The sequence below is a fragment of the Tenrec ecaudatus genome, chromosome 9, assembly GCF_050624435.1.
Source record: "Tenrec ecaudatus isolate mTenEca1 chromosome 9, mTenEca1.hap1, whole genome shotgun sequence".
In the NCBI taxonomy this organism is placed as follows: Eukaryota; Metazoa; Chordata; class Mammalia; order Afrosoricida; family Tenrecidae; genus Tenrec; species Tenrec ecaudatus.
In genome coordinates, this window is record NC_134538.1 from 148259636 (window position 1) to 148287216 (window position 27581).

At 61.5% G+C, this 27581-nt stretch overlaps 1 protein-coding gene across 3 annotated transcripts; it reads left to right on the forward strand.

Annotated features, from left to right (window-relative positions):
* On the forward strand, positions 1-27357 carry FLNC (filamin C). 3 transcript variants are annotated; one of them, XM_075558642.1, is made up of 48 exons: positions 1-599; positions 5284-5532; positions 6708-6805; positions 6922-7072; positions 7158-7276; positions 7398-7475; positions 7671-7833; positions 7930-8130; positions 9245-9382; positions 9705-9831; positions 9922-10058; positions 10266-10459; positions 10556-10669; positions 11412-11555; positions 11779-11902; positions 12079-12239; positions 12378-12468; positions 12553-12722; positions 12892-13009; positions 13096-13358; positions 13723-14320; positions 15708-15881; positions 15979-16141; positions 16329-16489; positions 16922-17089; positions 17168-17291; positions 17881-18037; positions 18140-18329; positions 18454-18477; positions 18565-18812; positions 19472-19570; positions 19861-19960; positions 20167-20307; positions 20446-20574; positions 20669-20842; positions 21671-21832; positions 21905-22108; positions 22540-22692; positions 22781-22903; positions 23006-23248; positions 23338-23610; positions 23696-23833; positions 24009-24124; positions 24898-25030; positions 25159-25335; positions 25471-25689; positions 26188-26397; positions 26497-27357. In XM_075558642.1, the coding sequence occupies exons 1-48, from the start codon at positions 245-247 to the stop codon at positions 26682-26684; spliced, it is 8184 nt and encodes a 2727-aa protein (XP_075414757.1). In that variant the 5' UTR covers positions 1-244; the 3' UTR covers positions 26685-27357. The 3 variants fall into 3 exon arrangements, with proteins under 3 accessions (XP_075414757.1, XP_075414758.1, XP_075414759.1); XM_075558643.1 differs by having other exon boundaries at positions 23341-23610; XM_075558644.1 differs by lacking the exon at positions 19472-19570 and having other exon boundaries at positions 23341-23610.
* Positions 27358-27581: the final 224 nt, after the last annotated feature.

The following is a 27581-nucleotide window of genomic DNA, read 5'->3' on the forward strand; positions in this document are numbered from 1 at the left end:
GGGCCTGCTGCACTTCCCGAGCACCGCTCCGCCCCTGGACGGAGAGAGCGCCCGAGCCAGAGGCCCGCGAGCCGCCCGCCCAGCGCGACCCAAGTCCGAGAAGTTGCGGAGCGCGCCGCCCAGCCCGCAGTCGCGCCCCGACAGCGCCGCCAGCGTCCGCGGCCCGCCTCCTAGTACCCGGCCCGCTAGTACCCGGCTCGGCCCGCCCGCTCGTACCCGGCCCGCACCCGGCCCGGCCGCCAGCATGATGAACAACAGCGGCTACTCGGAGCCCGCGGGGCTCGGCCTGGCCGACGAGGTGGACGAGATGCCGTCCACCGAGAAGGACCTGGCGGAGGACGCGCCGTGGAAAAAGATCCAGCAGAACACGTTCACGCGCTGGTGCAACGAGCACCTCAAGTGCGTGGGCAAGCGCCTCACCGACCTGCAGCGCGACCTCAGCGACGGGCTGCGGCTGATCGCGCTGCTCGAGGTGCTCAGCCAGAAGCGCATGTACCGCAAGTACCACCCGCGCCCCAACTTCCGCCAGATGAAGCTGGAGAACGTGTCCGTGGCCCTGGAGTTCCTGGAGCGGGAGCACATCAAGCTCGTGTCCATCGGTCAGTGCGATCCGGGAGGTGGTCCGATGGCGAGTTGCCATCCCCCCCCCCCGTGGGTGGGCACAGGTGTGGGTGGGTGCTCCTACCCTGTCTCTCCTACCCTGCCATTCAGATCGCTGCCTTCAGGCCTCTGGGCACCCAAGGGGCACCCAGCGAGAGCAGGCCTAACCCTTCCCAGCCCTCCAGCACCACAGACTCCCATGGCTGTCCTCAACAAATTGTCCCTTTCCCTCCTTTGGGCAACTTTCACTGCGCCACCCCCACCCCCCCTAAAAAAAAAAGCAGGTGGCCTCCCAGCTTCCCAACACCACCACCGGGAGGTGGGACTGCAAACCGGTGCCCACGGTGCCCAGTCCACTGGCTGTGGGGAGGGCAAGTCCAGGCCCATTACTGTCATATGCTCAGCCCCTGTCTCTGTGGAGGCCAGACAGGCCAGGCCCTGCCTTTGCCACCTAAAAAGGCACTGCCAGGCTCCCCACAGGGGAGGGGGCTCCTGCCCCATGGCCCCAGCCCCCCCTACACACGCACACCTCAGCTGGGATTGGCTGCAGCCAACGGTCTGGCCCCTGAGAGACGGAGGGGGCCATAGGAGGGAGTCACTGAGTGTAACCAGATTTGGAAGGTGGATGGGATGGAGTGGGGGTAGGGAGGCACTCTGCATGGGGCTGGTGCAAAGCCCAGGGTGGGCTTTGAGGGGCAAGAAACGTGCCCTGCCCTCTCAGCCCCGTCTGTAGACCTTTAGGTAGACCCTACCCCTCGGGTGAGCACTCAGGAGCTCTGCTGAGATTACTAAGGGAGGCGTGGGGGAGAGCCACCCAGCGAGCCGGGTGAACCCCAAAGGTCCTGAAGTAGAACTTCTTGTAGGAGGGAGGACCTAGAGCTCCCCCCTGTGGCCCCCCCACCCCGCACTGCAGTCTCACCCCAGGTAGTGAACAATCTGTCCACTCCCACTGTCCCTCAGGGCCATCTCTGGGCCTCCTGAATTAGCAGCTGAGGTCAATGTGAGGGCCCTTTGCCCTGTCCAGTCCCCTCCCTCAGCCTTACCCCTCAGGCTCCAATACTGCCCCATCGGCCCCCACCCCACAGGCTGGCTCAGCCTGGAAATAGCCCTGCCTCCCTCTGTCCCTCCGTGACACAGCAGATGTCAGAGTTTTCCAGAAGGACAAGCCTGAGGACAGGGGTGGGGGAGGGGGGCCTGAGGTCGAGGTGGGGGCTGGGAGGGGGGCTGTGGACTACAGGAGTGAGTGTGGAGGGAGTGCCCACGCTGGCACCCCAGGCATGCTGGGATCTGAGAGGCCAGACTGATTGTCCCAGGTGGGATCTCCAGGGAGTGAGGAGCTGGCTCGCCAAGCCTCCTCCTCCCTCCCTGGTCCCTTTCCAGGCCCCATCCTTCCCTGCAGGCAAGGGAGCCAGCACACCTCTCCCTCCCCCTGGCGGTCCCTGGCCACGGCCCCCCCCCCTCAGAGTTGTGGGGAGGACTTCCCCCCTGGGCTGGGGGCGAGAGGGAAGAGCCTCCGTCCAGCTGAGAGGACAGGGAGCCAGCCCCCATTTGGGCCCAGTGGCTCCCTCGCCTGATGAGATAAGCTGTCAACAATTCAGCTGCTGGGCCTGAGGCCGGCAGGGAGGGGGCCTGGTGACAGGGGGCAGCTCGAGGTGTGAAGGGACAACCGAGGGCCACCTGCTGCCTCAGGTTCCCCTCTTGTCATGTGGTGGTTGGGGGTGGCAGCCCAGGGGGGTGGAGTGCTTGGCCTGGGCAAGGTCTCAGGGCTGAAGTTAGGCATCTGGACATCGAGGTAGGGGGGTGTAGTTGGAAAGGCCCCCCCCCACCCCGCTTCCCTTTCCTGAGGGAGCTGACAGTGCCACATCACCAGAGAAGGGGTCTCAGCCTGGGCTGGGGGAATCTGTGGCCCTTCTTGCCCCCAACACCCTGCCTGGGCCCCCAGTGCCCCCTCAGCCCCTGCAAACAAAGACGCCTGTGAGGCAGCTCTGTCCGCAGCTGTTCCCCAGTTGCCATTCCGTCCTTCGGAGCCAACAGCGAGGGAGGGGCCCGAGGGGGTAGCAGCTGTCCCGGCCCCTCCCCCGGCCCAGCCCTCTTCTTCTTCCCCCCTCCCCCGCTCGCTTGGGGGCCTGGGGGGCCGGCGCGGACTGGCAGGCTGGTTCCTCCCAGCCCTTTGGGGGTATCCCCTAGCTGGAGTGCGTTCAAGGGAGGAAGTCGGGCTAGAACTGCGCTTCCCTCTCTCGGCCTCCGAGAAGGGGAGGGGGAGGTCGCTGCTCCCCAAGTGCGACCCGGGCTTTTGCCCCGCCCCTGCCCCAGACGCCGACCACTGGCTGCCTGGCCACGGGCCAGCTGCTGGAGAGCACGTCTCTCTCCAGCAAGTATGAATGAGCACCGCGCAGCCCCCCCTCCGGGGGTCCCCGGCTCCCAGGAAGCCCTGATGGGCGGGGAGCCGGGGACGCACTGGGGTGTCACGGTGTGAGCGCCGGGAGTCCGGAGTGTTTGTGCTGCGAGAGGGCGAGAGAGAGGCCAGAGCGAGCGGGTCATGGAATCTGAAAGCGGCCAAGCCATTGTGCTCGGGGCGAGCCAGGGAAAGGGGGCGGGCCGGCCGCGGAAGGAAGGATGACTCGGTGAGAGCGAGCGAGCGAGCGTGGGATGAGGGGCCAGCCCGCTCCCAAGGCAGGTGGGGCGGGGCGGGGATGCGGAGAGCCCAGGCCGGGGTCTCTTCCCCCGCCCCTTCCCAAACCTATGAAAGAGGAGCAAATGTGTGGGGGAGCCACAGGCCAGTAAACAGACGGAATCTTCGCCCACCCGGAACCTCTTCCATCAGCCTAAAGCAGCTCAGGCTGGAGTCCAAGCATTTCATCTCCTAACCTGGCTCCCGAAGGTTTTCCTTAGGGGGCTAAAGGGCCGCTGGACCTGGGAAACCACTTCTAGCCCACAGAACCAGAAACCAAACTCAATGCCTTGCAGTGACACTGGCAAGCAGACAGCCACTCTGCACTGGAGTAGAAAGCCTCATCTTTCTCCTGCACAGCAGCTGGTGATTTTGAACTGCCGACCTTGCCAGTAACTGCCCAATGTGTAACCATTACTCAGTTCTGGTCCACAGTCACCCTCAAAAGGGCCCATGAGTGGTGTGTCTCAGCTTCTGAGACTTCAGTCTACATAGGTGACAGGTCCCCTGACTCCTTCGGAATCCCCTTGCCCCAGTGTTTGCAGACATGACCTCTGAACCTTAACAGAGCCCTGGACATACCCTCTCTCCCCCCGAAAGCCTTCTGGGCATCTGGGGTGGACACAGGGTGGCCCCCCTCTTCTACAACTTTAGGTTTTAAAACATTCATTCATACAACCACCATTTATTGAGATCCTTCCCTGCCTCAGGGGAGCTCTGATGTGTAATGGTTAGCGTTGGGCGGCTAACTGCAAGATCAGCAGTTCAAAACCACCAGGAGTCCTCAGGAAATAGAAGGTTTTCTACTCCGGTAAAGAGTTACAGTCTGGAAAACCCACAGGAGCAGTGCTACTCCCTCTCCCCCTTCCATAGCCTCTCTGTCAGTTGGAACCGACTTGACAGAAGCGAGTTTGGTCTTTGGTCCACCCCAGGCTCGGAGTAGAGAAAAAGTAAACTGCCCCAGACCTCCTGTGAAAGGAGACTGACAAAAAGCAGTCCTTCCTGTTTCTGCCAAAAAAATGGAAACAGCCAAGCCAGCTGCCGTGAGGTTGGCTGAACTCATGATGAGCCCATGCGCATCCAAGCAGAACTGTGCTCTGTGGGGTATCCACAAATAGATCGCCAGGCTGGTCTTCCAAGGATCCTCTGGATGGGCTGGAACTACTAACCTTCAGGTTTGCTGCTGGCATGCTACCCATCTGCACCACCCCTTTAGACGAAACTCCAGAAATTGTAAACTAACTAACAGGGACACATCAGTGACCCCCTGTCCAGAGAAAGGGGACAGAGGGGGCCGGAGGAGGAAGGCCCCCCCATGGAGTTTGCCGAAGGAAACTTTTAGAAGTGATGGATTCATTTGTTCTGTCTAAGCCTATCAAATATACTCTTCATTGTGGGCAGTTTATAACATGGCAAGCACACCTCAATAAAGGAGACCCAGTGGCATTGTTGGTTACGAGTTGGGCTGCTAATTCCAAGGTTTAGCAGTTCAAAACCACCAGCTTCTCCATGGGAGAAAGACTAGGCTTTGTACTCCCATAAAGAGTTAGTCTGAGAAACCCACAGAGGCAGTTCGACCCTGCCCTATAGGATTGCACGAGTCAGAATCAACTTGATGGTGGTGAGGTGTTTTTTTTAACACCTCAATAAAACTTCTACACAAGCAGACCAACCAGTAAAAACTGTGTCTGCCCGCTAGGGCCATAAAATCCAGTAGGGCCAGGTGCTGGTGAAGTGCAGGAATGGCTGGAACCAACAGGGGGCACAAGTGAGTGCAGTAACAGGTCCAAGTACCTGCGCAGGAGCATCCTGGGTGGCCACCTTATTCTGAAGGGAAGGGCCCCAAAAGGAGTGGACAGCAGGGAGAGACGGGGCAGCCAAGAGTGCTTGGGGTTCAAAAATCAGAGGCCTGTGCCCATCGTTCCGACAGTCGACTTGGGAACACTTGGGCAGGTGGGTGGATAGCCGGGGTGGAGGGGTCCTGAGCTCTGCTGGTGTCCTCCACTCTGCAGACAGCAAGGCCATCGTGGACGGGAACCTAAAGCTGATCTTGGGGCTGATCTGGACGCTGATCCTGCACTACTCCATCTCCATGCCCATGTGGGAGGATGAGGATGATGAGGATGCCCGCAAGCAGACGCCCAAGCAGCGCCTGCTGGGCTGGATCCAGAACAAGGTGCCCCAGCTGCCCATCACCAACTTCAACCGCGACTGGCAAGATGGCAAAGCCCTAGGCGCACTGGTGGACAACTGTGCCCCTGGTGAGTTGTTGGTCCTCCTGAGACTGGCTGTGGTCAGGATGCGCCTCTGTTCCTAGATGAGATTCTCCCGGTAGCCGGCCCACCACCGACGGGAGTGCTTGGTTCTGCAGGGCCCAGAAGTGTTTGAACCAAAAAGCCAGATCCACTGACATCCAGTCAATTCCAATCAATAGTGACCTTGTTTACAGGCAAGGATGCTGAGGGCCAGTGACATGGCCAGGGCAGAACTGAACCTCAGCTGGGGCTGCACACCGTGCCACCTGGGCACCACTTCCACCGAGGGTATCTGGGGCTAAGGCCTGAGATGGTGTGGCCTGAGGCTGCTGTGGTAGCGCCCAGTGGCAGGTGACCCACCCTGGTTCAGCTGGGTGGGGGCGCATCAGGAAACTGGGAGGCATCCCCAGCCAATAGCCATAACCCTCAGGTCCTGAGAGGGTGGAGCTTTCTCCAGCCTGGGCTGGTCACTCCCAATCTGGGGGAGCCCTGGCCCCTGGGGAAAATCCTCCCTCAGGCCTGGGGTCAGCCGGGGAGCAGGGGGTGGAAGGCGGGGGCACGGCCGCCTGGGAAGCATTCCCAGCTGCTGAGCCATTGCCCACAGCTGGTGCGGTCGCCAAACGGTGAGCTCAGCTGTTGGGGGCCGTCATGGATTCCAGCCTGGAGGCAGCCCTGCCCCGCCTGTGAGCGCCCCCTCCTCCAGGCCTGGCCTAGACCAGGCACTTGGCACCCTTCACAGGGTGATCAGTAACTCCCTCAACATTCCCTGTAAAAAAAGACCACCCTTGGTGCGTCAGTTTCCCCAGATGGGCAGTTGGCAGGAGAACTTAGTGTGCAGAGGCAGGTGCAGGACTTCAAAACAGCTGGGAGGAGGGGTCCAAGGCAGACAGGGGACAGGGACTGGGACTGGGCCACCCCTGGACAGGATGGGAGGGGTCTGGGTGGCCTGAGCAGGCCAAGGTTCACTGGACAGAGCTGTTGCTAGGCTGCATCAGCCACCCAGAAAGGCCTCATTATTGGTGTTTGGGAGGGCTGTGGGGCCTCTGGGCAGAGATGGACACCCCAAGCCATGGCCACAGCACCAGGAGGCAGCAGGTACCTGGCTGGGGAGGGGTGCAGGGTGGGCAGTGTGTGTGCTTATGTGTCTGGTTTTCCCTCACTGTTCTCCCCTCTCCCTCCAGGCCTCTGCCCCGACTGGGAGGCCTGGGACCCCAACCAGCCCGTGGAGAACGCCCGGGAGGCCATGCAGCAGGCAGATGACTGGCTGGGAGTGCCCCAGGTACACTGGCAGGCAGGGGGCGTGGTCTAAAAGACCACCTTATAGGCTGGGCTGCGGGAGAGGACCAGCAGGTGCACAATGGGTGTGTGTAACTCTCCCCACATCCCCTGTGGCAGGTGATCGCCCCTGAGGAGATCGTGGACCCCAACGTAGACGAGCATTCCGTCATGACCTACCTGTCCCAGTTCCCCAAGGCCAAGCTCAAGCCAGGTGCCCCTGTCCGCTCCAAGCAGCTAAACCCCAAGAAGGCCATCGCCTATGGGCCTGGTAGGTGCTCAGCCACAGCCCCGTGGGAACAGTTGCGCCCTTTAGGACCATCCCCCCAATAACCTGGCTCTACCTATGCCCCCAGGCATCGAGCCCCAAGGCAACACAGTGCTGCAGCCTGCTCACTTCACGGTGCAGACAGCTGACGCCGGCCTGGGAGAGGTGCTGGTCTACATCGAAGACCCTGAGGGACACACCGAGGAGGTGAGGGGGCTACAGGGGCTGGGGACCACAGGGCCAAAAGCCATGTGACCCGGGGGCTGTCTCCCCGGAGGCCAAAAAGGCTGTAGCCACTATGACTTAACAAACTTCTCCTTGCCATCAGGCCAAAGTGGTCCCCAACAATGACAAGGACCGGACTTATGCAGTTTCCTATGTGCCCAAGGTTGCTGGATTGCACAAGGTATCCCATAGACCCTTACCTGCCTCCCTGCCTGCCCCCTGTGCTCTATCTCCCCATTCCATTCAAGCACGGAGCTCAGGCTGACTGATCACCTCAGCTCACACACACCATACCCTGGCCCCAGCCACTCTTACCCTCCTCCCCTCTCAGCACAGCCACCACCCTGGGAGCTAACCTTTGATCCCTGACCCTCAGGTGACCGTACTCTTCGCTGGCCAGAACATTGAACGCAGTCCCTTTGAGGTGAACGTGGGCATGACTCTGGGCGATGCCAACAAGGTGTCAGCCCGTGGGCCGGGTCTAGAACCTGTGGGCAACGTGGCCAACAAGCCTACCTACTTTGACATCTACACTGCAGGTAAGCTTGGGTCGGGGCCGGGCTGTTGTGGGTGGGTGGGGGGTGCTGGGGTGTAGTCTGGCCCAGGTGGGCACTGACAGCTTGTGTCTGTGGTAGGGGCTGGCGCTGGTGACGTTGCTGTGGTGATCGTGGACCCCCAGGGCCGGCGGGACACCGTGGAGGTGGCCCTGGAGGACAAGGGGGACAGCACGTTCCGCTGCACCTACAGGCCTGTGATGGAGGGGCCACACACGGTCCACGTGGCCTTTGCTGGGGCCCCTATCACCCGTAGCCCTTTCCCGGTCCACGTGGCTGAAGGTAAGGGCCCTTCCTCCATCCTCATCATCATTTTCAACACGACAGCCTGACTGCCACCAGAGCCCAGGGTTGATGGTGGGGGTGGGGGTGGAAACCAGGGCCCTAGGTCTTTGCAGTGCGTGTAGGGCTCACTGAGGTGCCAATTGGGCAGAAGCAGCCTCTGAAGAGACCCCATCCCTCCGTCTCTCTGCCTCTTGGCTTTTGGGGAGGTCACAGTGCAGGACACCTTGAACAGGTACCACCTTATTAGGGCTGAGGGGGAAGCAACAGACTGTAGGTCACCCTTGTAAACACCCCCGCCCACTTGCTTCTCACAGTGCCCCTGCTGCCTCTCGCCCCCTCCATGCCCATCATCTACCAGGCCAAGAGAGCGGTACCATGTTAGTACCCCAGCAGAGGCTGGGCTGGGAATGGCCATAGCTGACCAGCCTCCTTTATGCTGTGTGGCATGACTCCAGTGGTGTGGAACTGCCTAGTCCATGGCATTCTGTGACAGGTTCCGATCCGTGCCATTGTCTTGTTCTACAGCAAGCCTAGGTTCTTGCCACATGCCCGATGATTTCTGTTGTAAAGTCTATATTCGGCACCATTGCCCGAGTCCCGTGGTGGGTCCGTGCCACATTCTGTGTTCCTCAGCAGGCTGAGACTCCTGTTTTGGTGTGTGTGTGGGGTCCAGGTCACCGCCATATTCTGTGGCAGGCTAATGTTTGCGCGTTGCCTCTTCTAGGCCAGGCTGGCCAACACGGCCTTGTGGTGCTTGGCGCTGCAGAGTACATGGGGCATGACGATGTATCAGGGACTGTGGGAACTTCCCTGGCCCAGCCCTCTGTTCAGGCTCTGCCACGTCTTTGTCCCAGCAGCCAGGACACAGAGCAGGGGAGGGGGGGGTGTTCTGTGGCCTGTCTGCTACAGAGGCTGTAGGTAGCTCCCTTGCTAAGCACCTTGTGTGGGGACATGGGGGCGGGGCAAGGGAGCATGAGGCTTTGGCCTGTGCCTGGGAGGGGTGAGGAGGACTGGGCTCAATGAGGCAGGGGTGAAGGGTGAGGGGCTTAAGCTCTGTCCACAGAAAACCCCCCACCCAGTACCCTAACCTGCCTCCCTCGCCTCCCCTCAGCCTGCAATCCCAATGCCTGCCGTGCCTCTGGGCGGGGCCTGCAGCCCAAAGGTGTGCGGGTGAAAGAAGTGGCAGACTTCAAGGTGTTCACCAAGGGTGCTGGCAGCGGAGAGCTCAAGGTCACAGTCAAAGGGCCAAGTGAGTGCTGGGGCCCAGCCTTGGGGGAGGGCAGGTAGGAACTAGAGGTGGCCACACCCAACTCCACATCCCCCAGGGAGAACCCCCCCCCACCCCGCCTGTTCTTCAAAGAGTCAAAGTGAACAGAGCCCATAGGACCTCAGACCCATCACCTCCCTGCCTCAGTTTCCCCTTCTGCAAGCCTGGTTCATGACTATCAGCCCTTCGCTCTGGTGGGCCCTGCCCTGGCGTTTGCACTGCCCTCAGGCTGGGCCTGGGTAAGGGAATTCTGGGTGAGACTCCCCTCCCTCTCCTTGCTGACCCACTTCCTTCCTCCTCTCAGAGGGCACAGAGGAGCCAGTGAAGGTGCGGGAGGCTGGGGATGGTGTGTTCGAGTGCGAGTACTACCCCGTGGTGCCTGGAAAGTATGTGGTGACCATCACGTGGGGCGGCTATGCCATCCCCCGAAGGTGAGCCCCGCTTCCGGTCTCAGGGTGAGAGGGAGCAAGGGAGCCTCTGGGCAGAGCGGCGGGGCCCTGACGCAGCCCTTCTCCATCCAGCCCCTTCGAGGTACAGGTGAGCCCGGAGGCAGGAGCGCAGAAGGTGCGGGCCTGGGGGCCCGGTCTGGAGACCGGCCAGGTGGGCAAGTCAGCCGACTTTGTGGTGGAGGCCATTGGCACGGAGGTGGGGACACTGGGTAAGTGGCCAAGGGTTCAGAAGGTGCATATGCTGGGGGTTCCTGGGGATTGGAGGGGGGCTGGAAGGTGTGGCTGCAGGGAGCTACTGAGCACAGGAGGTGGAGGGTGACAGGATGACAGGAGACGGGACACAGGGCTGAAGGAGGTGTGATGGGAGATGACACTTGGCTCCCTGACCCTTCTCACTCTGCCCTCTTCAAACCCAGGTTTCTCCATTGAGGGGCCCTCGCAGGCCAAGATCGAGTGCGATGACAAAGGTGACGGCTCCTGTGACGTGCGGTACTGGCCCACGGAGCCCGGCGAGTATGCTGTGCACGTCATCTGTGATGATGAGGACATCCGAGACTCGCCCTTTATTGCCCACATCCAGCCGGCCCCGCCCAACTGCTTCCCTGATAAGGTGTGGCTCTGGCCTCAGCAGCCCTAGTGTGTGTGTGTGGGGAGGGTGGGGGGTGTATCCTCCAGTGCTCACCCAGCCGCCCCATCTGTCCCACAGGTGAAGGCCTTTGGGCCCGGCCTGGAGCCCACAGGCTGCATCGTGGACAAGCCTGCCGAGTTCACTATCGATGCCCGCTCAGCTGGCAAAGGGGAGCTGAAACTCTACGCCCAGGTGCGCGTTGCTCCATCTCTACTGTGCTCACCTGGGAGCAGGAGCGCTAGGAGGGCAGGGGCAGGCTGGAGCAGAGAATGGTAGCATCAGGGCCGAGTCTCAGGGGTCCAAGTGCACAACTTGCTGGGAGCCAGGATGTTGATTCTTACTCAGCATCCCTGTCGGTCAGAGTAGTCCCGCCCCGTATGGCTTCCATGGCGGTCCTGTCTGCAGAAGCGGATCACCAGGGCCTTCTGCGGGCCAGCTGAAGTGTTTGAAGCACCACCTTCCGTTTCACAGACAAGCACTTTAACCCTCATGTCACTAAGGGTTCTTTCAAAACCCCTGTGGATTTTAATGATAAGAACAACAGTACTTGTGTTTGCCCTACTGATTAGCAATGGGAGGATGATTTCCCAAAGAAAGGCAGGCAGTTTCTCACAAGGGGGTACCGTGGGCCCCTAGCTGTTAGTGAACTCCTAGTGAGCCCCTGGTGGTTAGTGGTTCTGAGGGGGTGATCGGTCTTTAGATGGATTTAGGAAGCGGGTTTAGCCTCTCCCACCCAGCTGTAACAACGCATGGGGTCTCTGTGAGTCTGAATTGGCTCCCCCGCAGTGGGTTTGGCTTTGAACCTGGTCTCTGGACTCCCAGGGTGGACCCTGGCCGCTGGCACCCCTGGTACTGCCTGACGTCAGCAGGGGGGGGGCGAGCAGGCTGCCAAGGAGCCCCACCCCCGAGCCCCCTCTGCCTGTGGTTTCCGCAGGATGCCGAGGGCTGCCCCATCGACATCAAGGTCATCCCCAATGGCGACGGCACCTTCCGCTGCTCCTACGTGCCCACGAAGCCCATCAAGCACACCATCATCATCTCCTGGGGAGGCGTCAACGTGCCCAAGAGCCCCTTCCGGGTTTGTCCAGGGGTCCCAGAGGAAAGGCGGGGTCCACGCAGGACAGGGTGGCTTGCCCTGGGTCCACCCTTTCTCACCCCCGTGCCCCCCTCCTCCCCCGCAAAACAAAACAAACTCAAGGATCCCTCGTAGAGGCCAGACTTTGAAGGGTGGTGCTGGGGTGGGGGAGAGCTCCGAGGGAGGGATCCTGTGTTGAGCGTCGTCACTCCCCCCCCACACACAGGTAAATGTGGGGGAAGGCAGTCACCCCGAGCGGGTGAAGGTGTACGGCCCCGGCGTGGAGAAGACGGGCCTCAAGGCCAACGAGCCCACCTACTTCACGGTGGACTGCAGCGAGGCGGGCCAAGGTGTGAGCCTTACCCGGGAGTGAGGGGCGGGGCCGGGTGGTGGGCGGGGCCGGGTGGTGGGCGGGTCCGAGGGCGGAGCGCGAGCCCAGGCCGCTTTAGGTGGCTTCCATGAGACTTCGCCAAGTAGGGGGGGTTGTTGAGCGTCCCCTCAGGGTCTGGTGGCGGTGTCCCCACAGGCGACGTGAGCATTGGCATCAAGTGTGCCCCCGGCGTGGTGGGCCCTGCAGAGGCCGACATCGACTTTGACATCATCAAGAATGACAACGACACCTTCACCGTCAAGTACACGCCCCCTGGGGCCGGCCACTACACCATCATGGTGCTTTTCGCCAACCAGGTAGCTCAGGACCTCAAGAGCCCGTGGTTTGAGACCTCCTCAATTGTGAGCCAGGAAGCAGGGGCTGAGGGGCCCACAGTGGATCCTTAGCCCAGTTCAGAGATACAGCACCCTAACTAAATCCTCCCTTACCCCCAGGAGATCCCCGCCAGTCCCTTCCACATCAAGGTGGACCCCTCCCATGACGCCAACAAGGTCAAGGCAGAGGGCCCTGGGCTGAACCGCACTGGTACGCATCTGGGCAGGGGCCAGGCTGGGTTGGGTTGGACAGCGCAGCCGCCAGGCCCTCACCAGTGTCTTGGGGGCCCCCCAGGTGTGGAAGTCGGGAAACCTACTCACTTCACCGTGCTGACCAAGGGTGCCGGCAAGGCCAAACTGGACGTGCACTTTGCCGGGGCAGCTAAGGGTGAGGCTGTGCGGGACTTTGAGATCATCGACAACCATGACTACTCCTACACAGTCAAGTACACAGCTGTTCAGCAGGTGTGCCACCCCACCCCCCGCCCCCAGACTGACAGGTTTTACCAGACCAGGTTGGCCTCCATGGTCCCTGAGCTGCCTCCCCGTCCTCTCTCTTGCTCAGTACTTTTGAGGGGACAGCGCCAGACTGTGTCCACGCCACCCAGTTCTAACCCACTGTTGTACCCAACAGGGCAACATGGCAGTGACAGTGACTTATGGTGGGGACCCTGTCCCCAAGAGCCCCTTTGTGGTGAATGTGGCACCCCCACTGGACCTCAGCAAAGTCAAAGTTCAAGGCCTCGACAGCAGTAAGTGGGCAGAAGGCTCCCGGGAGTGAGGGGTGCGGGGAATTGGGCAGAACTCTCTGCTCATGGTGCCCTTGCCCTCTCCCCAGAGGTGGCCGTGGGGCAAGAGCAGGCCTTCTCAGTGAGCACTCGCGGGGCTGGTGGTCAGGGCCAGCTGGATGTGCGGATGACCTCGCCCTCGAGACGGCCCATACCCTGTAAGCTGGAGCCTGGGGGTGGCGCCGAAGCCCAGACCGTGCGCTACATGCCCCCCGAAGAGGGGCCCTACAAGGTGGACATCACCTATGATGGCCACTTGGTGCCTGGCAGCCCCTTTGCCGTGGAGGGTGTCCTGCCACCTGACCCCTCCAAGGTAAGGAGAGACAAAGCTGGTGAGGGCTGGAGGCTTGGTGAGGAGGAACTGGGTAGGCCAGAGGGACTTGTGTCCCTGGGAGGAGGCACAGCCAGGGGCTGGGGCCAGAGGTCTCCCCCTCCCCAGGACCTGCCCTGAGGCAAGTTGGTGAGGAGAGCTGGCCTCAAAGCCAGACTGGTCTGAAGTCTCGGGCCCAGTGCCTGGTCAGCTCCTCTCCCCACTCTACCTGTTTTGTGGGGACTTGTAACATGGGGCACCGCTTAGGCCTCATTCCTCAGGGGCTGACCTGGGTGTGGAGTGTGGACCAGGCAGGGCCTGGGAGCCACCAGGTGTTTGGGACCCACACACCTGCCTTCTCCCCCAGGTCTGTGCTTATGGTCCAGGTCTCAAGGGCGGCCTGGTGGGCAGCCCTGCTCCGTTCTCCATTGACACCAAAGGCGCCGGCACAGGTGGCCTGGGGCTGACTGTAGAAGGCCCCTGTGAGGCCAAGATCGAGTGCCAGGACAACGGGGACGGCTCTTGTGCCGTCAGCTACCTGCCCACAGAGCCGGGCGAGTACACCATCAACATCCTGTTTGCCGAAGCCCACATCCCTGGCTCACCCTTCAAGGCCGCCATCAGGCCTGTGTTCGACCCAAGCAAGGTGCGGGCCAGCGGGCCGGGCCTGGAGCGAGGCAAGGTCGGCGAGGCAGCTACCTTCACTGTGGACTGCTCAGAGGCGGGCGAGGCAGAGCTGACCATTGAGATCCTCTCGGACGCTGGGGTGAAAGCCGAGGTGCTGATCCACAACAATGCGGACGGCACCTACCACATCACCTACAGCCCCGCCTTCCCTGGCACCTATACCATTACCATCAAGTACGGCGGACACCCCGTGCCCAAGTTCCCCACCCGAGTCCACGTGCAACCTGCGGTGGACACCAGCGGCATCAAGGTCTCTGGGCCCGGCGTGGAGCCACATGGTGAGCGAGGGGGCCAGTGAGGGGATCTGGGGGGTTCCCCTCAGATAAGGGCGGAAGTCAGGGCAGTCAGGGCTGGGGACATTTGTCTCTGCTCTCCTGGCACGATTGTAACTGCCCATGGGCACGTTCCAGGGGAGACCTTCCACTTTCCTTAGAGAGTTTAAAATAAAAACAAACTCACTGCCATCAAGTCAATTCCGACAGAGTAGAACTGACTCTCTGGGTTTCCGGGACCAGAACTCTTTGCAAGAGTAGAAAGCCTCATCTTTCTTTCACAGAGGCGCTGGTCATTTCAAACTGTTGACCTTGAAGTTAGCGGCCCAACTCAGCACCACCACACCACTAGGGCTCCTGGATGAAAGGGTCAAATCTCAACCAAACTTACCACCATCAGGGAGATGCCAGCTCATAACGACCCTATATGACAGGGTAGAACTGCTCCTGCCAATGTCTGAGACTGTAACTCTGTATCGGAGCAGAAAGCCCTGTTTTTCTGCTGGATTAAAGGCATTAAAAAAAACAAAAACGCCCTGATGGTGCTGTGGAGTAAGCATTGTTCTGCTAACTGCAAGGTCAGCAGTTCAAACCCACAAGCCACTCCGTAGGAGAAAGGGGAGGCGATCTGCTCCTATAAAGATGTATATAGCCTCACAAGCCCTGTTTAGGGTTGCTATGAGTCTGAATCAACTTGATGGAGGGGGGTTGATTTGGAGCCCCAAATGGGGGCCACTACTAAACCACTAATTGAAAGGTTGGTGCTCCCCCATTTTCAGCCTTTGCCTGCCTGTGGCTACAGTTCTAATCTAGGGTCACCAGCCATCAGCATGGGTGCCACCAGATCCGAGCTGGTGTTTGGGATCTGGAAGAGCTGGGATCCCTGCTCTAGAGCAGCTGTTCTCAATCTGTGGGTCACCACTCCTTTTGGGGGTCAAATGACCTTTTCACAGGGGTCGCCTGATTCATAATAGTAGCAAAATTATAGTGATGAAGTAGCAATGAAAATAATGTTATGGCTTAGGGTCACCACAACATGAGGAGCTGTATTAAAGGGTCACGGCATTAGGAAGGTTGAGAACCACTGCTTTAGAGGATGGAGAGGGAGCATTGGGGCTGGGGGTGGGGGCGTGCCTCTCAGTCCATCAGCATCCTCCTGCTGCAGAATCCTCCTGCTGGGCTGGGGCCATTCCTGTGCTGCAGACAGTGAGGCAGGGTGGGGTGGGGGTGGTAAGTGAGAGCGAGGGCTAGACCAGGGCCTCAACGTGAACAGGGTGTCTCAGCATGGGGTCGGGAGCTCAGGCTGGGGACAGGCAAGAGGACTGGTGGTCTGGGGTGGGTGCACATACGAGGGTTGATCCCTCCATGCTGAGCACTCCTCTCCTGGCACCAGGTGTCCTGCGGGAGGTGACCACCGAGTTCACTGTGGACGCAAGGTCCCTCACAGCCACGGGCGGGAACCACGTCACGGCCCGTGTGCTCAATCCCTCGGGCGCCAAGACGGACACCTACGTGACAGATAATGGGGATGGCACGTACCGCGTACAGTACACCGCCTACGAGGAGGGTGAGGGCCGGGCCGTGTGCTGGGGTGGGCGGGTGGGGAAGCGCAGACTCGGGGAGGGCGCTGCCCCACAGAGCTGACGCTGTCTGCCGGCTTCCAGGCATGCACTTGGTGGAGGTGCTGTACGATGAGGTGGCTGTGCCCAAGAGTCCCTTCCGAGTGGGCGTGACCGAGGGCTGTGATCCTACCCGGGTGCGAGCCTTTGGGCCAGGCCTGCAGGGTGGCCTGATCAACAAGGCCAACCGCTTCACAGTGGAGACCAGGTACTCTCCCACCCTTTCCTGACCCCAGGCTGCAGCACCTGGCTACCTTTACCTCTGTGGGCCTCACCCCTCTGTGGGCCTCTCCCAACCTCAGAGGCCCCAAGGGCTATCAGATCTCCCAGAGCCCAGCCCAGGGTCTACCCTCTCCCCTCCCCACTAGCTGACTTGGGGGACTGTTGTCCTGCAGGGGAGCTGGCACTGGGGGCCTCGGCCTGGCCATTGAGGGTCCCTCAGAAGCCAAGATGTCTTGCAAGGACAACAAGGATGGCAGCTGCACCGTGGAGTATGTCCCCTTCTCCCCCGGGGACTATGATGTCAACATCACCTTTGGGGGCCGGCCCATCCCAGGTGTGCAACTGCAGTAGGGTGGAGCATGCACTGGGAGAGGGGGCCTGGAAGGAGGTTGATTGTGGAGATCTGAAACCAGGTCCCCCCAGAGCAGTGCTGGGTAAAGGGAGGGCAAGGAGGGGGGAAGGCTTAGATGCTGCGAGTGGGGGTTAGAGCCAGGGGGGCTGCTCCTGTGGTATGGCCTTGGTTGGGAAGGTCATTCAACACTATCAAGCTCAAGACAGCCTCCCTGGCCTGCTGTCCTCAGTGTATGCATGGCAGAGAGGGCCCCTACCTGTCTGCCACCCCTGGGTTTCCCTTTGGGCAGAGGGCTGCATAACTGGGGCTCCCTCCTCTGCATACCCCGGCTGTCCTTTGTGCATACCCCGGGCTATTCTCCTCTGTGTACCCCAGGCTGAGCAGGTGGTGGGGCTGACTCCCTTGTCCCTGCAGGGAGCCCCTTCCGAGTGCCGGTGAAGGACGTGGTGGACGTGGGGAAGGTGAAGTGCTCGGGGCCAGGCCTGGGAGCCGGTGTCCGGGCTCGGGTACCCCAGACCTTCACAGTGGACTGCAGCCAGGCTGGCCGGGCCCCCCTGCAGGTGGCCGTGCTGGGCCCCACAGGTACAGATCTTCTGGAGCAGGTGGAAGGAGGAGGCGGTGGGGTGTTAGAGGACTCAGCTGACTGACTCCCCTGCCCAGGTGTAGCTGAGCCTGTGGAGGTGCGTGACAATGGGGACGGCACACACACTGTCAACTATACCCCGGCCACAGACGGGCCCTACACGGTAGCCGTGAAGTATGCAGACCAGGAGGTGCCTCGCAGGTGAGGCTCAATGGCAGCGCCTGCACTGTGGCTGATCTGGAGGCGAGGGGTGTTGGGGGTTGGGGGAGGCTTCCACAGGGCTGCATCAGTGGGGCCTGGTCTCTGCTGCCCTGTCCCCAGCTGGCTCTGCCTCCTGGGGGATCCCTCCTTGGGCCCCTTCTTGCCCCGGAGGCGGCTCTGTGCAGGGGTTCTCCTCCCGCTGAGCCTTCCCCCCACGCTGCACATCAGAGAGAGGACCGCGGGCTGGAGAGGGTGTCCCTGGGAGGAAAGAGGGCATGTTCAGAGCCTGTCATGAGTAAGGTGACCAGATATCCCGCTTTCGGCGGGACAGTCCCAATTTTTAATTATTCCCGCATCCCGCAGCATTTTTAAATAGCCCCAATTTTTGGAATGAATGCATGACAAGCTAGGGTATACATATGGTTTTCGGCTGCCATGTGACTATTTCACCAGGATCTGAGTTTTATCAATGGTGTCCCGCTGGTAGGAGATGTCCCCCTTCCAAGCCATGCAAATGGGTGAACTCCAGGCCCAGCATGGCCACATTCTAGTGACCCCCAGCCAACTGTCCATCCTTCTGCCCCTCAAGCCCCTTCAAGATCAAGGTGCTTCCAGCCCACGATGCCAGCAAGGTGCGGGCCAGTGGGCCTGGCCTCAACGCATCCGGCATTCCTGCCAGCCTCCCCGTGGAGTTCACCATCGATGCCCGGGACGCTGGGGAGGGGCTCCTCACCGTCCAGATCCTGGTGCGTCCCCTGCCATCCCCAACCCCCACCCAGATCCTGCTGGACTCCACCACCCTGTCCAGCCCTGGCTCAGGCCCACCTGGACCTCTGCTCTTCCCCTAGGACCCTGAGGGCAAACCCAAGAAAGCCAACATCCGCGACAATGGGGATGGCACATACACCGTGTCCTACCTGCCCGACATGAGTGGCCGCTACACCATCACCATCAAGTACGGTGGCGACGAGATCCCCTATTCGCCCTTCCGCATCCATGCCCTGCCCACGGGGGATGCTAGCAAGTGCCTCGTCACAGGTGGGCACTCACTCTGCTGCCCCAGCCCTAGCTCACAGCCCTCAGGGCTGACCTCCCAGCCCCTCCACTCACATGGGGTGGGATTGGCAGCTGCCTCACACTCTCTCTCTCTCTCTCTTTGCAGTGTCCATTGGGGGTCACGGCCTGGGTGAGTGGCCTCTTTTCCTGCCTGAGGGCCAGGGAACGGGAGGGTTGGACCCTGTCCCATGGACCTGACCTGGTGCTTCTGTGGCAGGTGCCTGCCTGGGGCCCCGCATCCAGATCGGGGAGGAGACAGTGATCACAGTGGATGCCAAGGCAGCCGGCAAAGGCAAGGTGACATGCACGGTGTCCACGCCTGACGGGGCTGAGCTGGACGTGGACGTGGTGGAGAACCACGACGGCACCTTCGACATCTACTACACAGCGCCCGAGCCGGGCAAATACGTCATCACCATCCGCTTCGGAGGCGAGCACATCCCGAACAGCCCCTTCCATGTGCTGGTGAGTTCCCGGTGCAGGCCGGGTGAGGGCTGTGGACTGACAGCTGGTGAGGGCTGTGGACTGACAGGCTGCTGCTGGTTGGATGCGGGCTGGGGGCTGGGGGCAGTTCCAGCCCTCCAAGGCAGGAATCACAGAACTGCCCCATGTCATATGGTTCTGGGCCCAGGACACCCAGAGCCAGCTCTCCCAAAGGAGGTGGGCTTCTGTGGCCATCATCACCGGCTTCATCTCCCCAGAGCTGGCCTCGCAAGAGGAAGTAGGGGGCAAGGCCCCAAGGCGCCAGCCTGCCCCTCAGGTACCCTAGGGTACCAGGCTCCGAGCCAGCCAGGGGGCCCTGGTGGCACAAATGGCTAATCTCTGCCAGCCTCCTGGAAGCGTAGCCGTTCAATCCATCCCAGAGACACTGCGGAGGAAAGGTCTGGCAGCCCAGTTCCAAAAGATCACAGCTACAAAAACACCATATGGCTGCTCAACTCTCTGCACCATGCACTCCTCACCGACTAGGGTCCTCTCGATGGCAGAGTGTGGGAGTTGGGAGCTGGGAGTCGGCTCGTGGTCCCTTGAGCTGAGTGCACTTGCCTGCCCCACTGTGCCCCCTGCCCTGCCTCCCCAGGCATTTGATCCCCTGCCCCACTGTGCCCCGTGCCCTGCCTCCCCAGGCATGTGACCCCCTGCCCCACGGAAAGGAGCCCTCTGAAGCGTTGCCGCTACACCAGCCCTACGCCCCGCTCCGGCCCGGCGCCTACCCCACACACTGGGTACTGCCGCCTGTACCGGCGAGCCACCTCCTCTTCCTCCTCCTTCACCTCTGTCTCTGTCGCCCAGCAGCCAGGGCCTCTCTTGGGGAGCAGATGGACCCTGGGCGGAGTCAGTGGGAGTCAGGCGGGACAGGTGGACCCCAGGAGGGTGGGGCACACACCTCTTCTTTAGCAGCTGCTGCATCTCTCTGCTGCTCAGCCTCACCACCTGGTTCCTCCTTGGCCTCTCTGACCTCTCTCCGGGCCAAGGCCTGCCCCAGCCAACCGCCACCCCCTCTCACTCACCACAGGCCACAGAGGAGCCCGTCGTGCCCACGGAGGCCATGGAGTCCATGCTGCGACCCTTCAACCTGGTCATCCCCTTCACTGTGCAGAAAGGGGAGCTCACAGGTACTGCCCGCCGGGTGAAACTGTGGCTCAGAGAAGGTATGGGGGCGGGGGGGGGGGGGCCCACTGCCTCCTGACCTGGCCTTGGAGGGGAAGCCGAGCCACTCAGGGGTGGGGGTGAGGGTTGCTGGGAGGTGGGCTGGGCCAGGGTGGGATGGGGCGTCGGGTGGAAGCCACCAGGGGCCCTGCTAATCACATCTGTCTGACAGGGGAGGTACGGATGCCTTCTGGGAAGACGGCTCGGCCCAACATCACTGACAACAAGGACGGCACCATCACAGTGAGGTACGCGCCCACCGAGAAGGGCCTGCACCAGATGGGCATCAAGTATGACGACAACCACATCCCCGGTGAGTTGGCTGGCACCCACACCTTCATCCCTGCTCAGCGCCTTCTTGCCCAGGGTCCTGTGGCTCAGGAGGGAAGCTGCCGGGGAAGGACTGGGGTGCCCACATCTTACCCAGCCTCCTCTCCCGGGAAACCCCCAGGAAGTCCCCTGCAGTTCTACGTGGACGCCATCAACAGCCGCCATGTGAGTGCCTACGGGCCAGGCCTGAGCCATGGCATGGTCAACAAGCCGGCGACCTTCACCGTTGTCACCAAGGATGCCGGGGAAGGTGAGGGGAGCTGCAGGCACGGACTGAGCTAGGAGATGAGCCAGGGGCTGGGGAGAGGGCAGGACTCTGATCTCAGGCCCACTGCCACCCCCAGGAGGTCTGTCCCTGGCTGTGGAGGGCCCATCCAAGGCGGAGATCACCTGCAAGGACAACAAGGACGGCACCTGCACCGTGTCCTACCTGCCCACGGCACCGGGGGACTACAGCATCATCGTGCGCTTTGACGACAAGCACATCCCAGGGAGCCCCTTCACCGCCAAGATCACAGGTGGGTGGGTGGGTGGGTGAGTGGGTAGGTGGGTAGGTGCGGGCACACTGGCAGCTGGCGCCACAGGCCACATGCACACACCATGAACGCACCACACATGTACACATGGCACATATACAGCACACGTGTGCATGCATTTCAGACGCACCACCCATGCATTGTGTATATTACACACGTGTGCACACAGCACACACACATGTACCTTAGGCACACCGTACACACCAAGTACACCAACACAGGTGAGCACATGCCATACACATATATGCACATGGTGTACAACCACACACGTGTGCACTTCCATGCCCACCTGGCAGCATGTGCAGTCTCTCCAGATGTGAGGACAGCATCTTCTGAGGGGACCCATGTCAGGCACATCCCTGCAGTGAGTAGGCCCCCACTCCACTCCCCATGCTGGGAAGCACGAGCCTCTGTAATCTGCACTGGAGCTCACAAGAAGTCAGGCTGCTGGTGGTCTCTTCTCAGACACCAAAACCAGCCCTAGAACCGAAGCGGTGTGCTCAAAGCTTACCCTGTCAGAGCAGGAGCCAGGGCTGTGGCTTGGGGCTTGGGGCCCAGACTGGCATGTACTTCCTACAAAAGCCCCGACTCAGGATGCCAGTACTCAGAGGTTCCTTTCAGGGTTGGCCCGAGACATCTAAGAGGGTCTGCGAGGGGATTTGGGGTGCCTGTCTGGCAGCTATGCAGAGACCTAGCTGCACCCTGAGACCTCAGCCTCTGCATACCAGTCTCCTGAGTCCCCACCCCCGCTGCTCCGAGGGCAGGGCCTGCGTGGAGATGTGACTGTCCCTGCCCCCCACCCTCCCCCAGGGGACGATTCAATGAGGACCTCGCAGCTGAACGTGGGCACGTCCACAGACGTGTCCCTGAAGGTCACTGAGAGCGACCTGAGCCTGCTGACGGCCAGCATCCGCGCCCCCTCGGGCAGCGAGGAGCCCTGCCTGCTCAAGCGACTGCCCAACCGGCACATCGGTGAGCCTGGCGCCCGGAGGGGGGGTGGGAGCCCCCAGACCCGGCCTGGACCTGACACCCCTGTCTCCACAGGCATCTCCTTTACCCCCAAGGAGGTCGGGGAGCACGTGGTGAGCGTGCGCAAGAGTGGCAAGCACGTCACCAACAGCCCCTTCAAGATCCTGGTGGGGCCCTCTGAGATCGGGGACGCCAGCAAGGTTCGGGTCTGGGGCAAGGGCCTGTCAGAGGGACACACCTTCCAGGTGGCAGAGTTCATCGTGGATACTCGCAACGCGGGTACGTCTGCCCTGAGCCCCCGAAGGGAAGGTCCCTGATGTCTTCTGGCCAGTCCCATTCCGGGCCAGGCCCTGACACCTTCGTGTCTGCACTGCCGGGACTCACGTTCTGGGGATGTGAATGTCCCAGGTCATTGCTAAGGGAAAGTTCAGCTGTCCTGGGCACCTGCTTCGCCCTGCATCCCAGGAGACCTGCTGAAGGAATTCTCCAGCCCTCCAAGGGGGGCAGTGCCTGACTCACCCTCCTCCTCCTGTCCCCGAGCTCTGCGTCCCTGGGCAACATGGCCACCAGCTCCGTGCTGAGCCAGCTAGAGCAGAGGAGGGCTGCAGGGGCAGAGGGGCTGTGCTTCCCCCCAGCTCACGGAGGAGGGCAGTAGAAGCAGGCAGTGGGCAGAAGGGGCCAAGACAGACGTGTCCCTCATTTCCCCCTAGGTTACGGAGGCCTGGGGCTGAGCATTGAAGGCCCCAGCAAGGTGGACATCAACTGTGAGGACATGGAGGACGGCACGTGCAAAGTCACCTACTGCCCCACGGAGCCTGGCACCTATGTCATCAACATCAAGTTCGCTGACAAGCACGTGCCTGGTGAGATTCGGGTTGCAGGGGGACCAGGAGGCAGGGGGCACCAGGAGGCTGGCATGCCCCATCTGAGTGCCCTCGCCCTCCCCCGCAGGAAGTCCCTTCACGGTGAAGGTCACTGGTGAGGGCCGCATGAAGGAGAGCATCACCCGGTGTCGGCAGGCGCCCTCTATCGCCACCATTGGCAGCACCTGTGACCTCAACCTCAAGATCCCAGGTGGGGACTGGAGAGCCCAGGGAGGGAGACACAGGGCAGGGCCTGGCTATGGGGTGGCTCAGGGTCCTGGTGGGCCCTCCTCACCCAGCTCGCATCCCTCAGGCAACTGGTTCCAGATGGTGTCCGCCCAGGAGCGTCTGACGCGCACCTTCACCCGCAGCAGTCACACATACACGCGCACCGAGCGCACGGAGATCAGCAAGACCCGCGGTGGAGAGACCAAGCGGGAGGTGAGGGTGGAGGAGTCCACCCAGGTAGGCGGAGATCCCTTCCCAGCCGTCTTCGGGGACTTCCTGGGCAGAGAAAGCCTGGGCTCTTTCGGCAGCATCACCCGGCAGCAGGAGGGTGAGTGCAGGGGCACCTTCTCAGGTGGGTGCAGGGGAGGAGGTGGCCCCTGCATGGCCCTGACCCTGCCCCACACGCCCTCCCCCCAGCAGGTGAGGCCAGCTCTCAGGACATGGCTGCTCAGGTGACCAGCCCTTCTGGCAGGACGGAGGCCGCAGAGATCGTTGAAGGAGAGGACAGCGCATACAGCGTGCGCTTCGTGCCCCAGGAGATGGGTCCCCACACGGTCACTGTCAAGTACCGTGGTCAGCACGTGCCTGGCAGCCCCTTCCAGTTCACTGTGGGGCCTCTGGGTGAAGGCGGGGCCCACAAGGTGCGGGCCGGAGGCACAGGGCTGGAGCGAGGGGTGGCTGGTGTGCCAGGTAAGCCTCAAAGCCGGTGTGGGAGGGACTGGGGCAGCTGGCCAGTCAGTGGCAGTGCTAACCTGCCACGCCTGCCTGCCCCCAGCTGAGTTCAGCATCTGGACCCGAGAGGCAGGGGCCGGGGGCCTGTCCATCGCCGTGGAGGGGCCCAGCAAGGCCGAGATTGCTTTTGAGGATCGCAAGGATGGCTCCTGCGGGGTCTCCTACGTTGTCCAGGAGCCAGGTGAGGGGCCCACAGGCTTAGGGCTGGGCCACCCCAGGCCTGGCTCCCTCCAGCCCACACCCCTGCAAAACTGTGCCTGTCTCATGCCTGTGCCCTGGGCTGTGGTGGAGTGGGGTGGTACTGGGCCCACTGGGCCCCATCTTGGGACCCAAGCTGACGGGACCCCCTTTCCCAGGTGATTATGAGGTCTCCATCAAGTTCAACGATGAGCACATCCCGGACAGCCCCTTCGTGGTGCCCGTGGCCTCGCTCTCGGATGACGCCCGTCGCCTCACAGTCACTAGCCTCCAGGTGCGCACCACTCTGCCAAGGGCGTGTGGTCCCTGCCTCCTGGGCTCCCAGCCTGTTTCTGCCTCTCAGAACTCTGTCTCTGTCTTTACTGCCAACTGTTGTTTCTTGTTACTGTGTTACTGGGACCTGGAAAGAAACTCGCTGCCAAATGTATCAGTAGCACAGGCTCTGCAGCTTCTCTGGCCGGGCAGCTGACTGGGTGTCTTGCTAGCTGGGCTCAGAAGTGAGGAGGGGCATAGCTTGGGGTGTGGGCACAGAGCAAGCACCCAGCAGGCCAGCACAGCACAGCCTGCCCAGCCAGGCCCATCCCACAGGCACTCCTGGCTACACCTCAGAGTTGCCTAGGCAACTTCCAGGGACCACCTGCAGGCTCAGCCTTCCCCCACTCCCCCCAACGCCCTCCCTGTGCTTCCTCCACTCCCTCCCAGGTGGCTTCCTCCAGGAAGTTCTGTGCTTACTTCACCTGAGCCGCTCAAGCTGTGTGTGCACTGCTCTGCCAAGCTCGTGGCTCCCTGCCCTCCCCTGCATTGGGTGTTCGGCTTTCTTCCCAGTCTGACAGGCACCCTCTTCCACAAGGGGGCTGGATATGGGTAGTCACACTGTGTGGCTTGGTGGGGCTACGGCAGGATTTCACAGACCTGATTCCCACCTCCTCCCACTGAGGCATGTGGAGCAGCTCCCCTCCACCTCCACCTCCCCAGTGCAGCTGGAGGAGGGAGCCCCTGGACAGTGGGTGGGCAGCCCATCCAGACCTGTTCCTTTGGCCTCTGCAGGAGACGGGGCTCAAGGTGAACCAGCCAGCATCCTTTGCGGTGCAGCTGAACGGTGCGAGGGGCGTGATGGACGCCAGGGTGCACACACCCTCGGGCGCAGTGGAAGAGTGCTACGTCTCTGAGCTGGACAGTGGTAAGCTGGCTGAGCCCCCTGCTCTCTCTCTCTCTCTCTCTCTCTCTCTCTCTCTCTCTCTCTCTCTCTCTCGGAGGAGCTGGGGTAGGAGAGGCCAGAAGCTCACTTGCCAACCCTCTGTCCCTCAGACAAACACACTATCCGCTTCATCCCACACGAGAATGGCGTCCACTCCATCGACGTCAAGTTCAATGGCGCCCACATCCCCGGCAGCCCCTTCAAGATCCGGGTTGGGGAGCAGAGCCAGGCAGGGGACCCAGGCCTGGTGTCGGCCTATGGCCCTGGGCTCGAGGGAGGCACAACTGGTAAGTGATGGGTAGGCGAGGGTCACCGGGGCCTTATTGTCCCTAACACCTCACCCGATGAGGCATGGGCCGGCTGGGGCCTCCTTTGAGGCCAGAAGCATCTCTGCCACAGTGCTGCCACCTCCCATCCTGCAGGTGTGTCCTCGGAGTTCATCGTGAACACGCTGAATGCTGGCTCAGGGGCCCTGTCCGTTACCATCGACGGCCCCTCCAAGGTACAGCTGGACTGCCGGGAATGTCCCGAGGGCCACGTGGTCACTTACACACCCATGGCCCCCGGCAACTACCTCATTGCCATCAAGTATGGAGGCCCGCAGCACATTGTGGGCAGCCCCTTCAAGGCCAAGGTCACAGGTGAGTGCCCCGGCTCAGGGAGCGGTCCTCCAGCCCACTCTAACACCATGCACGAGCCATCTAAAGTCGAGGGGACCTTATTCCACACTTAGCCACCCTAGGGGACACACTGAGATTCTAATTCTTTATGGGGGTAGAAAGCCTCATCTTCCTTCCACTGAACCGCTGGTGGTTTCGAACTGCGGACTTTGCAGTTAGCAGCCCAACTTGTAACCACTCTCTTACAAGAGCCCCTTGAGTTAGCTCTAACTTCCTCTTTAAAGCAAGACCTCCTTCACTCGGGGATGTACTGGGGTTCTAGACAAAGTCTGAAGGGTGGAGGCATAAGACCCAGGGATAAGCTGGGGCCTGGGCGCATGTTTGGCATTAGGAAGGAGGCAGGGGGTCCCTCACCCTGGGTATCGAGTGTCTCCACTTCAGGGCAGGGTGGCCTGTGCTGGCTGAGGGCCCTCTGCCGAAGACCCCGCAGGAAGTCCTGACCAGCTACTCTGCTCCCAGGTCCCCGTCTGTCTGGAGGCCACAGCCTTCATGAAACCTCCACAGTCCTGGTGGAGACTGTCACCAAGTCGTCCTCAAGCCGGGGCTCCAGCTACAGCTCCATCCCCAAGTTCTCCTCCGACGCCAGCAAGGTGGTGACCCGGGGCCCCGGCCTGTCGCAGGCCTTTGTGGGCCAGAAGAACTCGTTCACTGTGGACTGCAGCAAAGCAGGCAGGGAGCCCAAGGGCTGGGAGTTCAAGGGGTGCGGTTGGGGGCTTGGGGGAGACAGGGCCCCTGCCGGGAGCTCACCCCTTTCCCCTCCCCCTCCAGGCACCAACATGATGATGGTGGGTGTGCACGGGCCCAAGACGCCGTGTGAGGAGGTGTACGTCAAACACATGGGCAACCGGGTGTACAACGTCACCTACACCGTTAAGGAGAAGGGGGACTACATCCTCATCGTCAAATGGGGTGACGAAAGCGTCCCTGGAAGCCCCTTTAAAGTCAACGTGCCTTGAATTCCCAACGTGCCTCCCCCAGCCTCGGCCCCCACCTCCAGACACACACACACACACACACACACACACACACACACACACACGGGCACGCGCACAGTCAGCCTAAAGAATGCCTGCCTGAGGTGGGAGGCCAATGGTACACTCCCCTCCTATTGTGCCCCTGGGGCTCTGAGGGCCTTGTCTGCCCAGGGCAGTGGCTCTCTCCCCTCAACTGTGACCGGAAGACTGAGTGGGGCCAGGCTTTGGAGCAGAGGCTGTGACGAAGGCCGCGTGGAGGGGCCTGGGAAGCCCTGCATTTTCTGTGGCACTGAGGCCAGTGCTTGGGGGCCTGTGTGTGTGAGAAAGGCCACTTCAACCCGCACTACCGGCCGGGCCTCCTCGCCCCTCACCTCGAGGACCGCACCTTGGCCCCGGGACTGCCAGGACTTGGAAAATCACAATTGGAGGAGCACGCACACCTGCCCAGGTCGGCTTCCTGGGGGACTGAGCTCTCTTTCATACTATTAATTTTTTTGTTTTTTTACGGCTGCACAGCTCTGCCCTGTGGGGGCCTTTTGTACACACTGCGAGCGAGGCCCAGCTGCCTGGGGGGGCTTTTGCACATGTCAAGCGGCTCGGCCAAGAACCGCTGAGGTGGACAACTCCAGCCCCAAAATAAAGTCTGTGGCCTATCGCAGAGACTCTGGCTGGTCCTTGGGGGCATGCTCTGCCTGGCTGGCCTCTTGATATGTCAGGCCCTGGGGAGGCTGGGCTCAGCTGGCTGACTGGCCGCTAGAAGGACTGACCCGAGCTGAAGGGAAGGCTTTGGGGACAGAGGGTGGGCCCTCTGAGTCCTCCATATGTAAAGGTCTGGGAGTTGGAATGCAAGGGGTCAGGGCATGGGCTCAGTCCTCAGGC